General features: G+C 29.5%; 2 protein-coding genes and 1 long non-coding RNA gene across 3 annotated transcripts; 2 read left to right on the forward strand and 1 right to left on the reverse strand.

Moving 5' to 3' along the window:
• The first annotated feature begins 5,648 nt into the window (after positions 1–5,648).
• On the forward strand, positions 5,649–6,590 carry LOC149885833 (uncharacterized). The gene has a single exon (XM_090094278.1). The coding sequence runs from the start codon at positions 5,649–5,651 to the stop codon at positions 6,588–6,590; it is 942 nt and encodes a 313-aa protein (XP_089950404.1).
• A 6,213-nt stretch (positions 6,591–12,803) lies between these two features.
• LOC149885834 (uncharacterized) lies at positions 12,804–14,012 on the reverse strand. The gene is made up of 4 exons (XR_016454151.1): positions 13,806–14,012; positions 13,615–13,634; positions 13,392–13,512; positions 12,804–12,976 (listed from the first exon to the last, which is right to left on the reverse strand). It is a non-coding gene; the product is annotated as an uncharacterized LOC149885834 (long non-coding RNA).
• A 532-nt stretch (positions 14,013–14,544) lies between these two features.
• LOC149885835 (uncharacterized) lies at positions 14,545–14,988 on the forward strand. The gene has a single exon (XM_090094279.1). The coding sequence runs from the start codon at positions 14,545–14,547 to the stop codon at positions 14,986–14,988; it is 444 nt and encodes a 147-aa protein (XP_089950405.1).
• The last annotated feature ends 1,685 nt before the right edge of the window (positions 14,989–16,673 follow it).

Below are 16,673 nucleotides of genomic sequence, written 5' to 3' on the forward strand. Positions count from 1 at the left end.
GTGCTTTAAATCTTATTCCACTAGGAGGTTGCTCTCCTAAATATATAAGACATAATTCAAGAAGTTCTTTATTATCATCTCGTGGTTGTGAGTCTTGCAAACATTTTTTTAAGAAATTAATTATAGACGATTTTTTTTTCAATCGAGACGTTTGAAAGATATCTTTCAGCTTCTTCATCTTGCACTGTTGGGCTAAAATTATCTTTCTTGATATTTTTCCAGGCTTGTTTAAATCGTTTGAAAATAGCAACAACTGGTCCGGACGTTGTTGGAAACTAAATTTTAAACACAGATCCTGCAACAATTTCAAGCTAAATTCAATAATTCTTTTCCTAATTTTTCTTCAAGTAAATTACAAGCACCTTTCTCAGATCCTGTATTGCTAGCTGTGGTATCAAACGACATGCCACAGAGATTATCAATAAGATTCGAAGCGTCCCATTCATGGAGGGAGGCTACAACTGCAGTAGCAATGGCTTATCCTTTTGAATCAGAAAGTTTTGGCACTCCCAGAAGTTTTTCAACACCACGCCCGGTTACTAAAACTGACAAACGCTTAACATTTCCACTTCCATCGATGTCTGCCATCATTTTTCCATCCCAATGAACTACGAGAGGTACATCCGGTTTGAAATTTTCTTTCGTTTGATTGTAATGAGTTTCACGATAATCAGTTCTTGCCCTATGAAAAGTAGTAACAGAAATAGAGATTTCTTCAATGGGAGCTCCTAAACTTTGCATTGTAGCTGCTATAGTTCGCATTGCCACACGGTTGCTTACTTTTCCTCTATCTAAGGAAGCGACAACTTCAGGGGTAATAATTTTTTTTATACAACGCTTCCTTTTCAGACCGGAGCTTTCTGCAACATCATCTTTTCCTTTCAAAACTACGATATCATCATGATCGCTACTTGAAGCAGAACTTGAAGGCGAAGTTGAATTCTCAAGAACAACTACTTCTTCAGAGCGTTGTTTCCTTAACGCTTCTTTTTGCAAACGTTTATCTAAACTTATCGCTCTGCAAACTTTATTTTCTTCTTTCTCTGCATAATCTTTATCAATAGAACCCAAGACCATGTTTCTATCATCTCGTTGATCTATGAGGAAATCGCGATCTTCAGAAATTTTTATTAAATCAAAAACATTAGTTGGCGCAATATCAAAAAGTTTCATAGTTCTCTTTTCAAAGTCTGTTACTTTGCTTCTAGCAACAGCTGATTTCTTATTTCTGTCTTTTAATAGATCCGTATATTCTTTATGAAATTTTTCAAGCCTTGTAACTGCATTATCCTTTCGAATTGTTGGAATTTTAGTTTTTTCCCAAATTTCACAAGTTGATTTGATAAATGTTACCGAACTTTCATGTATACTCAATCCTTTCACCTCATGGTGGAAGAAAAAACATTTTAATACTTCCAAAATCGTTGGAAGCTTAAGATGGGAAAGCATTGATATTGTTGACCAATTAACAATTTTGCTGTAGAACTGCGTGTTGACTTTGCGACTGCAGCCATTTTAAATTTTCTTTAATACAGTGTATGAATGAAAATATATTTTGTTGTCACCTATATTTCCAAACAAAAATAGTTTCGTTGAAACTCGCAATTATATCACTTTTTTAAAATACTGTAATTAATATTATTAGTCAAGCAAAATAGATAAACTATTGTAATTTTATTTCAGGAAACACAACACTCTCGATAAAGTCTCGAACTGAACTAAACCATATAATAAACCAATATAATAAATTATAATGAAATTTGGCTTAGTTTGCAATTTAATTTGCCGCTTTAATATGCATTTAAAAAGGAAATTTTGTTTAAAAATTATTATGCGTAATAAGAGCTTTATTTTCGTTTTTATTTTATTAAAATCGAACGGTAAATAACCGAAATGTGCACAGAAAACGAAGGTCAATATTTTACTGAACTTTTGAAAAATCCAATTTTAGAGGGGTATAAAGATCGCCCCAGCGCACAGTGGGCTAATTTTCAAAAAAGCTGGCCAAAAGTCAAAAAAAAAAATAAAATCACTATTGTGATTTTATTATTTTGAAACTACATAAACAAAGCCCTGTTGCATTTAATTGTATAAGAAAAAATTGTATAAATTTTAAAGTTACCTAAATCTACGCAGTTAAACATCTGTTATTAAAAACACTTAACAGGCATTTTAAAAACAAAAAAAAAAATGTGGTCAAATAAGTATCGTTTACAAAAAAGTTATTTATCGTTACTAAAAAACTAACTATGGACGATACTATTCAAGGTATTTATATAATATTTTAGTAAAATGTTTTATATTATTTCTCTAAATTTTATGCGAAAAGTGCGAACAAAAAAGTACAGAATAAAGTTTATTTATTTTCTTTAACCTATTTTTCAAGCATTGAAAAAGTAGTGAACCCGCGAGATTCCGCTTAGTTATAATTTGGATGTTGTTCATAAAAGTGTGTTCTAAAGATTGATTAAAAGAAAAGGCACCTGTTTTTGCCTATTACTTCATTAACTTATATTGTGTAGTGCTAGTCGTGTTTTTTAGTAAACAAAATGGCGGTGTTTTGTTTTCTTTACAAAATCAGTCAAATTGAATATAGATATAGTTATTATGTTTCTTGAGAAACTGATTTTGTTAAGTGCAATAAAACTACAAAAAAATTAGTAGCACACATGGATTCGCTTTTTTGAATGTTTTTTGCATCTTGGGTATAAACTTGGAATAAAAAAATGGCAAGCACGTTCTGACATTGAAAAAAGTATAATATTACAACAAAAATTGTTAATCCAGAATGCTTTTAAGCTGCAGCTAGGGTTAATAGTTGATCGACCGAAACCAGGATGCGGTAATACAAATGACGGAAATACAGCTCGAAGATTTTTTAAAAACTCACAAGTGTCTGCTGATATTCTAGGAGTGGATTTAGAACTAATAAATCGGTTTCATGTAATTTTAGAGGTATTATCTAGTGGCTTTCCAATAGACGCAGACAAACTCGATAACTATTCTACCGAAACTGCACTACTTTTTGTTGAAAAGTATCCTTGGTACAACATGCCTACAACAGTACACAAAGTATTTATTCATGGAGCCTTAATAACAAAAACAGCAATACTACCCATAGGACAACTATCTGAGGATGCACAGGAATCGAGAAACAAAGACTTAAAAAAATATCGCGAAGATTTCTCCAGGAATAATTCCAGAAAAAATACAATGCATGACGTTTTTTGCAGACTTCTGGTTTCGTCAGATCCTGCAATATCTTCACTTTTAAAATCTCATGCAAAAGTTAGCAGATCTTTGTCTTCTCAAGCTTTACAAATGTTATTACCTCCGGAGATTAACGAAAGCTCTGAAACTCATTCGTCTGTGATTGAGTTTATCAACAATATTTTAACAATAAATGATTCAGATGACAGTGGTGATTTATTTTAAAGTAATATAAATGAAACAATTATGATAAATGATGCAAATAAAAGTTTTCCTTGTTTTCCTTGAACAAATAAATAAGTAGAATAAATAATGAATTTTTCAATTTATTTTTTTTAATATTGCGGCATAATAATACAGTCATAATACATTATATATCGGTATTATATATAATGTTTATATATGTAATGTAAATTATAGATTAGTCTATTGAACTTATATGTCGAATTAGAACTAATTGGTTAAATACGAAAGCCCAAAGGCATTTCTAATGATTAATGTTTTTAAAACACCGCCATTTTGGATCTACCATTATTGAATTTTGGTACACTTATGTCAAATTCAAAGTTGGGGATTCAAAAAAATGCTTTACAGAAATTTTCCATTAATTATAATCATTTTTTGACTTTTGGCCAGGTTTTTTGAAATTCCGCCCACTGTGCAGCGCGACCTCTAAATATTAACCGAATTGGCTGATTTTTTGGTACAATGTTTTCTTTCATAAATGAACACATTTAGACCTTAGGAATAACAAAAAGTAAAAAAAAATTTATTTGGTCATTTTTGGATCATCCTGATATATATATATATATATATATATATATATATATATATATATATATATATATATATATATATATATATATATATATATATATATATATATATATATATATATATATGTATATTAAGAAAGGGTGTGTTAAAAGCTTAATAATAGGAAAGATTTACAAATTTCTAACCGATTATCAATCCCATATCTGAATGTAATAAAACCCATTTAAAAAAGATGATTAATTTTTGTGTAACTTTTGTGTCACTGTTTAATTTTATAACGCGTGTTCATTTATTTGTAATTTTATTAATATAAAAAGGTTTATTTGTATGTAATTATGTTTTTATTTACCTAATACGTTTTTTTAAGCAAATGCTTATCTTATAAAAAAATAAGTATATTTATATAAAAGTATCAAGCGGTTAAAATGCTCAAAATATATAAAAAAGATCATTTAATAAGATGGAGAGCTGCCAATTCAGGTCAGTTAGCTAAAGAAGAAGGTCAAATGGCTGCAGCAGATAGTGTTTTCTATATCATAGTTGCAATTCTGATGAGGAAACACCAATTACATCTGATAGACCAATTGCTTCAGTAGAAAATGATCATATGAATAATATTAAACATGATTTAACCACTTGGGAAAATGCTGACTATCAGGAATTTTTAGAAATTAAAACATCATCCAATAACATAACTATATAAAAATAATCCAATAACATAGTAATACAATAAACATAATCCAATCGGAACGCTGCTTTTGAGCAACCTAAATCTGATGAATTCGGATTTTAAAATGAAATAAGTTTTGTTTGTGATAGCCCAGCCAATAATGCCGCTAAGTTTTTACCTGAAGGATCAACAGCAACTTCCAATAGTATTTATTTTTTTAATAAAAACAACAAAAAAGAAGTTCATCTGAGTTCTTGAAAAACTTAATGCAAACATGAAATGTTTTATAAAAGTGTAAGGAAAGACTGATAAAGATTTTTTTCAACATTATTTGAAAGCGCACATAAAAATAGTTCTGATTAAAAAGATAAAAGTACAGAATTGTTAAAAGTGAGAGAAAAAGGAGATGAATTATTTATTGAAGCAGAATTGCTTGTGATAAGTATAGTAAGTTTGACTGCATTATTTCTGGATAAGTTTAACTATAATTTCCGTCAAAATATAGTTATAATAAAATTTCCCAATGTATGTGTAAAGAATGATAAAGATGTTAAAAGATTGTTGGATGGTGATGAATTAGAATTTTGGAGATTATAAAAGAGATTTATATATATATATACATATATGGCGCTAATTTACTTTTCTATCCCCCTATTTTTATTTTTGATTATGATAGAGAATTTTATCCTGATTAAGAATCGTATAAAAACATACACCTGAAAACCAAAGGAAAGTTCTCTAATTTGATGTTGAAGTGTCAAAAAAATATACCAAAAACGCTAATATTCGCCATCTTTTTTTAGAACACTTTAAAATTTCACTATTTAATTACGCCGCCTGGTTTCTGTAGTTTAAAAGTAATTAAAATTCTCATGAAAATTCAGAAAGTATTCATGAAAATTCCGATGCAAAAAATTTGCAAAAAACAAAATGTAATTATAAAAGACTCTCTCTATAAGAAATGTTTCTTTATTTCTGTTTTAAAATTAAAATGGCGAGTGCTAGACGACCGACTATTATTGAAGTTGATAGCCTTAATTTACCGGAAATTGGTCGCAGGTTTAAAAACAATAATAACGAGTGTATCCGTTGGTGCAGGGAGTTTGGTTTACTTGCTATCAATATGGTCTGTCCTCGATGTAACATCCAGTGCAACGAACAAAATAGTGATAATGTCGATGGAAAGATTTGGAGATGCATGCAAAAACAATGCAAAAAGAAAATAAGTATTCGTGTTGGGAGTTTTTTTGAAAGATCTCAACTGAAACTTTGGCAAGTAATAGGTATTACTTATATTTGGACTCGTAGCGCTGGAAAAAGTCGTGGCCTTTCAGTAGAAGACATTCAAAAGGATTTAGAAATTGGTAGCAATAAAACTGTTGTTGATTGGAATCAATTTTGTAGAGACATTGCCGTTACTTATTTCCTTAATAACCGTGTGCAATTAGGAGGACCAGGTTCAATAGTGGAAATAGATGAATCACTTTTTTCAAGAAGGAAATACAACCGAGGTAGAATTGTGGAAGATCAATGGATTTTTGGTGCGTACGATATAGCGACTAAAGAAGGGTTACTCATTCCTGTAGCGCACCGCGATGCTGCAACCTTACTACCCATCATCATACAATGGATTCGTCCTGGAACTGAAATATGGAGCGATATGTGGGCAGCATACCGAGGTTTAGCAGCGCAAGGCTTTCAACATGGTACAGTAAACCATACTTTACATTTTGTTGATCCCGCAACAAGTGTTACAACAAACAGGGTTGAGGCAATGTGGCAAAGAAGCAAAGCCAAATTTAAAGCTATGTTTGGGCCCACAAATCGAGAAATGATTCCCGATTATTTGTCAGAATTTATGTGGGCGCAACGTTTTAAAGAACATTCTTATTTTCACTTTTGGAACCAAGTTGTAGATGAATATCCCGTTTGAATAATATTTATGTATATTTTGTATATTTTAGATAAACATTTGTTTATCTAAAATCATTAATATATTTTTAAAAAAATCTATATAATCTGAAAATAAGAAAAAAAGTTATTGAAATTCGAAGTTTTTTAATAAAAATCATATTTTTTACTTAGTTTTTTCTTCAAATGAAATCTGTGTCACTTTCCCCAGGTTTTGGGGAAAGTGAGACAGGGTAGTTACTGTAATTTTGAATTTAATTATGTACCAATGCAACAACCTATCACCACATATATTTAAGAGATTATTAGACACTTAATGTGCTAGTGGCATGCAAAATTTTTTGTTATGAAATGTGATGCTTCTTAAGTTGAGAACATTCTTCCTGAAAGTGTCTCGCTTTGCCCCAGGTTACCCTATAAGCAAAGATTTATCATTGTTCCATATTGCAATTCAAACAATGTCTTAAAATGTAACATTTATATTATGGTATATTTCTTACAGTACAATCTCTCTAATTCGAATCTCCTTAATTCGAAAACCTCCGTAATTCGACTAAATGTAAAGTCACCGTGACATGCGCTTAAGAAACTCTTTTCTTTAACTCTCCATAATTCGAATCTCTATATTTCGAAAACCTCCGTAACTCGATTGGATTTTTCGGACCCTTTAGTGAGAATCTCTCTGTAAATCGATTTTTTTATTTTCTGACGTGTAAAAAGCTCGTTAACCGTTGAGTTCTTTTTTCAAATTTCGAATGTTTTGAGTTTTTGAAAAACGATTAACGTGAATTATCTTTTGTTTAAAAAACGTCATGGCATCAAAGAGACCGCATGAAGAAACCAATTTAAAGCGGAAACACGATGTTGTACTAGAACTGGAGAAAGGAACAACAAATAGAGGTTTCGAAAATCTTTGATATTCCACCAAACATTCTTTTAACCTAGAAAAAGAATAAAGATAAAATCTTTGACGCTTTTCGTCAAGGAAATTTGGCTAAACGGGTGAAGGTTGATACGTATTATCATGTCAACAAAGCTTGACTTAAATGTTTCATACAAATGAGCTTATATTCAAAAAAAGGCGATCTACAATTACTGAGTTTTTTTTTAAAATAAAAAAGTTTAAAACACATAATCTCTATTGCATTTAGGCCTAAGAATCACTATTTGTTTGTTTTTTCATCTCTATTTGTAGTTTGACCAGAATATTTGAAAAAAAAAAATCAACTTTCTATAATTCGAAAATCTCTCTAATTCGAACTTTTATTTTTCCCCAAGAAGTTCGAATTAGAGAGATTGTACTGTATTATGTATTTTCCTCTATTTATTATTTACTAGCAAAAAGCAACCCGTAATACGGGTTATGGTCGGTCTGTTACTTAACAGACGGACCATATTTATAGTGGCAGTTTTCCACAATTTAAAGTTGCGAAACCTTAACTATACCCTTTTAGAAAAACGCCTTCAAATTGACAAAATTACACCATCTGTAAAATTAAAATAAAAAGTATGCGGATGTAAAATAATTTACCAAATATTCAACATTATTTAAGTAATTTACAACTGACGTAAGTCACATCAGTGTAAGGCAGAACCATTTTCCTCGACATTACGAAGTTCAACACAATGTTTTTAGTTACTAACACAAAATAATAACACTTTATCATGCTTTAAATTGACGAAAAAGTAAGGCTATATTCTTGTTATATTTTTTATAACATGAACTTTAATTAATAAGATTAATATTAAGCAAACGTAAATTATACATGATTTATTAATTTTTTGGTATCCCCTTGATACATTTTTCTTTAAAACAGGATATTGTCTTTAAAACGTTAAATGCACACAGCCAAATAAATTTATTAAAAATAACTGACCATTACTATATATGGCACTAATCTGACCATTTTTATATATATGTCCTCTTTGTTTCAATAGCTTTTAGTAAACGGTAATTTACTACCATTTACTAAAAATTCCTTTTGTTACTCGAAATTTAATTCTCTTAAATATTTTGACACTAATAAAGGACCTCCCTTCCCCGTTTTTGCCTTAATGGTGGTCAGGAGAATAGAGCTATTTTTATTAAGAGTAATCAAGTTTTTGATGAAGACCTTTTACCAGAATAATAAAATGTAAAACAATGATTAACGTGTATAAGAATTTTTTCTTTTTAATATATATATAAGAATTTAACATATATAAGAATTTTTTTCTTTCCTCAAAAGTGTTGCAAATGCAAACTAAGCTAATTAATTAGTTAAAAACCTTATAACATTTAAGTAACTCGATATTTTAAAAAAGTGCTAAACTACAATATTCACCACCCATTTAAAAAGATTCCCTAAATTACGTACAGCAAATTATTAGGCTTAAAATAGAAAAAATTGAACTAATTGCATACATTTATATCATTTTAACTGACCAAAATTTACAATAAAAGGTAATCAGGCTTCTTTTTATAAATCGTATAAATGCGTCAATCGTAAATCCTACAGAAAAAAAAAAAGGAATTATGATCCATAATTACAACAACAACAACAACAAAAAAATTAAACACCACATAAAAAATGAAAATCGATTTACCTATTTATAGTAACACATTTTGACATGCAGTTAATATAAACATTTATCGAAAATGTAACAATAAAATCTGTTTCGAAGTACAAAAGCATTAACAATACTATATATATATATATATATATATATATATATATATATATATATATATATATATATATATATATATATATATATATATATATATATAAAACCAATTTAAGATATAAATTGCATTTTTAGCATGTTGTCTTGGCTTTCAGTATATATATTAGGGATATGACAATTTTGCAACCCTATATCCCCATACTAAATTTAGTGGAGATTTTGTGCAAAAATCAGAAAAATAACAAGCATTTTTACTATATGTCAAAAAAGTTCACCCCCCAATTAAAAAATATTTGTAAATTTTTTTTAAAAAATGTAGTTTTGCAACACATCTTCCACTACTTTATAGAAACCAATAAACATGTATAATTAAAATTTGTCTACTGTGTATTTAACAATAAGTATTTAATATTTAGTTTTTCTATGCTATGGCATAATGGCATTAAATCTTGCATCACTTTCACAGCACGTTCTGCACATATATTTGAACGTTGTGTTGGTATTGGTGTTGGCTCAGTGGACCAAAACCTTTTCAATGATTTCAATGCTTTAGGATGCTCATTGCATGCTTCTAATAGATTAACAAAGTCTGCAGGATTAAAGTAGTGACCCCCAAACCATATATCACCCCATGAACCACAGATAAAGTCACATGCTGCTTGAGCTGATTCTGATTCTTGGTATTCTGGTACTAAAATGTAAGCAAGTAGAATAAAAATGGCTCTCGAATTCCACCTTGCATTGCTTATAGCAGGAAGTGATTTGAAATTAACTTTTGGAAAGTTACCTGTGCTTTTAAACTTTCTATAACATGCTATTAAGTGATTCAAGAAATCCATGTCATCTCTCCAGCGAGTTCGCTTCACTTTTGTCAAAGGATTTCCAATATTACTAAACAATAGCTTCAAGTTCTCGTAATCTTGCTGCAACCTTGTCACAAAAGGGTAATGGAGATATGGTGACATTGTCGATCCTTCAAAAAGATCATTCATGACATGTTTCAAAAGAGTATCTAGAATATGGTGTTGGCATCCAATAAAAACAGGCTTTTCTAGTCCAATGGTTTTAAAATGTTTCTGTAACCGTGTAACTACACCATTTCTTAATCCTGTATTTGTAGATGTTGTGTCAGATACAATCATTTTTATGGCTGGCCACAGCTCATACTCATCTAGCACATGCTTTATCCCATTATATATTGTTTCAATTTTTCCATTCATCATTTCCAGAACAGCAAGCCTAACCTCTCTATTTTCATTTTTCAAAACAACTACTTGATGTTCCATTTTCTTTATTTGTTTTCCATCAAAGTGCAAAGACCACTTTTTATTTTTTAGGTTTTCCATATAATTTGCTTTCAACTTTTCTCCTTCTTTCATAACACCTTTGTAGATACCACTTTGAATTGGAGTATGAATAGAAATACCACTTTCTGAAAGAGTTTTACAGACTTTATGTGCTTTTTTGGTACTAATCTTAGCAGAAATCACTAAATTTACTGCTGAATTTGTTTTTTGTTTTTTAGATGATGATGAAGGACCTTCAGCTTCAATATCACTGCTGGAACACTGTTCTTCACTTTCTGAAGGTTTTCCTTCACTAGCTTATTCAACAAAATCTTGTCCTTGACTGATGGACATTTGTTTCTTTATCAACACTAATTTTCTTGGATGAATACCTTCAGCATCTTTAATTGTGGTACAATATCCAGCTCTTCCATTTGTTGACTTTTGAAGACAATAAAATTCTTTATCTTCCTGACACAACCATTCACCTTTCTCATCGGTTATGTCAAACAATCGTGTAAAATTTTGAGTTCCGGGTTTTCGACTATCTTTGTCAAGTTTTTTCAATACATTTTCTATTTTTCTTTCTGCTGCCGATTTCCCTTGTTGAATAGGAATATTTAGCTTTCTCCATAGCAATTTAGTTTCTTCAGCCACAATTGCAATTCTCTCCTTTCTACTTTTCACATTTGATGACAAACTTTTAAATCGATCAATGATACGCTGTTCTGTTGGCATCTTATTCATTTCACTAATACTTTTAACAACAGTAGTACATTTTCTGGAAGTTTTAGCTTTTTCAAACCTTACTAAATTTGATTCCCAAACTTTCTTTTTCTTGTTTGAAGCAACTCTATTTTTGGACATAATGTTCAAAACACAAGATAACAGTTTGACAAAGTTAAAGAAGACAATTCCGGTTATATACAAAAAACCAATTATAAAATGCTGAAGCACTTCCGCGCGGTCCAACAGGGTTCAAATCGAAAATTGCAGTTATTAAAAGTTTCAGTTATCTCGTAAAGAAATCTGTAGAATTTATGATGTTTGTGATCACAGTCGTATATTGAGTAAGATTGGGTTCTCTATTATATTTCTAATTTATAACTCACTAAAAAGATAGGAAAATTTATTTTCAGCTTGAGGGGTGATCTTTTTTGACAATTTACATTAAAAAAAATATATTTTATGTTTATAAATATAATTTCTCCACTCATGGTTACATGGGGAATAAAAAATTCTTAAATTTTTTTTTTAGTCATACCCCTAATATATATAAAAGCAGTAAATTCCAATAATGAAACAACCTATTATTCATTTTTTACAATAGTCAACAACATGAAGGTGTCTATTGTTAAAAATGAATACCAACACAAAACATCACAACAATAACACATAACAATAGAATATTTACATCCTTGATCCTAAAATCCAGTGAAGATAACAAACCAAATTAAAATATGAAAGGCAAAATTAAAAAACCAATTTAAAGTTAACTATATTTATCTTTTTACTAAACATATAAATACATAAAAGTATATTTGTTTTTATGTTCAATATTAGTTATTCAATTACTTCAAATTTAGGACATGAAAACACCCTAGATTTAAAGATCAAAGTTGCATACTCTCATACACATTACGCTAAACATTAACAGACATTGTGTTTCCAGAATATTTAAAAAAGGCTAGACAACACACCCTAGCTCTAAAGCAGTAACTCCGCCTGACACAAAATGCTGCCAAGTCACACCTTTGCTATAAGTACATCGCTTGGCTGGCAAGGTTATCAATCTTGCTCAACATAATGCCAAGTCACACCACATTGAAAACATGGAAACAACATAATTTAAACGTATATTAAACTATAAACAAATATGGTTTTATATGATGAAGAGTAGCTTGTTCAGCTATTAGAAGTGGGACTGAGTGGTGAATGAAATCTTCCATCATAAAAAATTTGTATGTATTCCAGAGATGTAAAGGATTATCAGGTTCAAAATGGTCAAAATAATTGAAAACAACTGTCTAATTTTCTTTGGCATATGTGTTAAAACCTCCTCAGAAAGAGTATTCTGCCATTCAGTGTCATCTTGCTACAGACCTTTCAAAACACATGCTTCACAAAACGTTTCAAGGACAATACCATTAACAGTATGCACATCCTCCCAAGATAATGCTCCTTTTGCTTGCAAAAGTAACAGTCTAAGAAAAAACAATTCTCCAGTTGGATTAACTCTATACATTCTTACGATCACCTTATTACTATCACCTTATTACCACCCCTTTATCTAACCTTCCATTTACAATGTTTATCATCAAATATAAAGTGATAAGGAATGTCTACATACGAATAGCAATGTGCTCTTTCATTTTCAGTATTTAACTTAAACCATGCGATTAGGTGCATATCACGCTGAGCTGCACGATCTAAAGCCTTATGTTCTGCTCCTTCTCTAAAATACAATAATTGATTTTCAGGTAGATGTTTACCAAGTCACCGCACTTTAAAAACACGGAAAGAACATAATATAAACATATGTACAAACCATAAGCACAATAAATGTGTTTAAATATGTATATAAGGTTAAATATATGCTAAAATAAATAAATACCTTATATACATATTTAAACACATTTTTAAAACAATTATGTAACACATATTAACACATACACAAACAGTAAAAAAACACTTTACATTATTATAAAAACACATTGATAAAACAACTATAAAGCACTTATTACCACACACACATACATATCAAAAAAGCATATATGCAAACAATAAACATGTGCAAACAAAAATTCTATAAATGACGCAAGAAAATTTAAAAAGATACAAAAAATATATTTACAAACAATTCTCTTTACCTTCTTTTTTTTCTCATAAGAACTGTAATCTTCATAGCAACATTTAACCTTTACATACAATAACATGTGACATGCGTTGTCAGTGTTGGCACAAAATTTTAATTTTTTTTCTCTAAATTTTCTAAAAAAGAACAAAAATAGCTAATAGCATCACTGAAATTTCAAAGTAAAAATAACAATTTTATGGAAACAGCATTAGTATAACTTTAAATAACATCCATACCCCTATTTTCCTTCTGATAACTAAAATAATTTAAAAAAAAACTACTAAAAAAAAAACTAAAACAAACAAAATATAAACGATTTAAAAAATTAAAATCCTTTCTACTTTAAATTCTTTCTACTTTATCTAATAAAAACTTAAATCCTTTCTACTTTATCTAATAAAAATGTATATATAACTATTTATTATACTTCAATTATAATATGATCTTATGATCTTAACGATGGTTATTTATCTTAATATGATTCTTTATGTAATGTATCTAAACTAATAATTAAATTCCAAAAGGAAAAAAGTTTTAACTCGCTTAAAAGATCTTTCTCCAATGGCCGCGTGCATATGAGGAAAGCGCTCTTTCAAAGCCTAGTAACTAATGACGAAACGACGACATTAAACATTAATTTTTGTAGGAATTATATTATGATTAATATTAAATTTATATTTCCGTTTTTTGAAAATAACTTTTTTTGTTGTTGTTGTTGCAACAAACACATATTTGAGAATAATTGTATAAATAAATATAATCAGTGTATTAAAAAGCCCGTCAGGGTGTTAACCAGGGTGTTAAACACCCTTTATTCCACTGAATTTCTAAATGGTTTAAAATTTCGAAAACTTCACGGCCTTTTTCTTCAATGTAATAATGGGACAATGTAAATAAAAAATTTCAATATATTGTAAGCAATCCCAGTCGGCACTCGACGCATTATCGACATCGATTTTAGGTCGATATAATATCGCGACGTCGTGCGACTAGAGTTCGACTCAGTTTAGACCAAGTTGAAGTTTTTTACCAGCAGGCACACTACATTGAAACAAAGTTGAAATAATGTACGTTATTTCAACGTTGTTTTAACGTCGTGCGCCCGCTTGGTTAAAATCCAGATATCGTTGCGGCAAAAAAAAAATATTTTTTCCACAAGATAAAACATGACTTCCAACGAAAAAGTTAGAAAGCATATACAAAGAAAAGCATTTTTACAATCAGCAGTGGAAAGTATTGTAACATCCTCTTCTTCTAAAAATGAATCTATTTCATTTCAGTTCAATAATTCGCATGAGGTTTTTACAGACGATAAGAATAAATTAAATGAATCTTTAAATGATGATCATTATGATCATCATTCGAACTTTATCGAAAATTCCGAGTCTGATTCTGTTTTCAGTGTTGCCCTTCAAGAAGATCATAACGATGAAGATTTTGTAGACCTACAGACTGATCTTGCAGTTTGGAGTACTTCAAGTATGTGTACACGAGATTCTTTAAAACAATTTCTTGCAATTCTTCGCAGAAACGGGCATAAAGAACCTCTAAAAGATTCGCGAATATTGTTAAAAACACCAAGGTCAATAACTTCATATTCTAAGTATTAGAATCTGGTATTAAAAGGATTTTTGATAGTATAATTAAAACTAACGAAGTAACTCAAAACGTTGAATTAATTGTAAACATTGATGGACTTCCATTGTTCAAATCTTCAATTCTAGAATTATGGCCAATTCCTTGTCGTTTAAAAGGTTTAAAACCTTTTATTGTTTGAGTATACTAAGAAGCCTAATTCCATCAATGAATTTTTGAAAGACTTTTTAATGGAATACCAACTATTGAAGACGGAAGAATTTCTTTACAAAAACAATAGATAAACAGTCTCTATTAAAGGATTTATATGCGACGCACCTGCTAGAATATTTATTAAGTGTATCAAAAGTCATACAGGATATTATTCTTGTGAGCGACGCATAATTAAAGGCTCATATGATAGACGAGTTGCATTTCAAAAAAATAATTGTGTTGCAAGAAATGAACTAGATTTTAGTCTAATGAAATATGAAGATGAACACAAAAAAGTTAGTAAATTAAATTAGCATGTAAAGCACTTTAGTGTAAGTATTTTATCATTAAAGTTAGTAAATCGCTTTTGTTTATAAATGTTATGAACTATTTGCGTTAAACATAAAAAAATAATACTATATTTACATAAATTTTTACATATCAGAAATTTTAATAAACAAATAAAAAAGTTTAATTTACTAAAACAAAGTTAACAAATACAAAAATCAATATTTTCTTCAACTTACACATACTAAAGTTACAACTTAGAGAAATTTGTCGCTATGATTTACTTGCGCAGTCTAATCTCCCCCGGCCGTAATTGTTTATTGAATTTAATTCTAAAGTAAAATATAGCAGTGAAAGTTTTTATTACTAACATTTTATTCGACCGAAATTCTATTCGATTAAAAAAAATTCACTTAAAAGACATAATTGTTTTATTTGACTAAAGTAACGAAAACTTTTTAAGATGATTGCCTAAAACACTCAGCCAACTGTCTAGTTTTGGTAAAGAAAGCTTAGAGCGACTTATAACTCACTATGGCATTTACGTTGTAAGTTGATAATGTACAACGTAAATCTTTATTTTAATTTTTTTAATTGAGACTACAGACAAATGGTGAATATTTAAAGATTGTAATTTTTTTTCACGGAATGTTCACGGTGATTTCTTTGTATTCCAGCCGTGTTTTTCCAATTTTTGTTTGTAGCAATATGAATCATTCTGAAAGTTTTGTATTAAAATTTAAATGTTACACTTATAACAAAAAAGTAAATGAAAGAATACTGTATTTACAGCCATACACGGTTATTGTAAATAATCGTTTAAACTAACAAACTTTTGTAATGAAAGAACTTTTTTTTTTTTTACTCGTCAGCCGACAGTGACCTAAATTCCCAATATTATGATAACGCTGTATAAATTTTATTCCTGGGTAACAACTGTATGCCGCGTTCAAATAACGAGTATCGAAATTCTCTGTTGGAATATGCTTATCATTTGCATGTATACTTTCTTTCTACAACAAAAAATATTTATGATAATAAATTTAATACATAATGTTCATAATCTAATTCAACTTCAAGATGACGTAGTTAGTTATCAACTACTCCTTGATTCAATTTCTGGATTTGCTTTTGAAAATCACCTCCAAATCTTTAAGAAACTTGTTCTTAATGCCACAAATCCTGTTAGTCAAATTATCAAGCAAACACATGATTTGGA

Source organism: Hydra viridissima, unplaced genomic scaffold (genome assembly GCF_058129835.1).
Source record: "Hydra viridissima isolate aposymbiotic clone 2 unplaced genomic scaffold, HvirCarnegie_v1 scaffold_7, whole genome shotgun sequence".
Classification (NCBI taxonomy): Eukaryota; Metazoa; Cnidaria; class Hydrozoa; order Anthoathecata; family Hydridae; genus Hydra; species Hydra viridissima.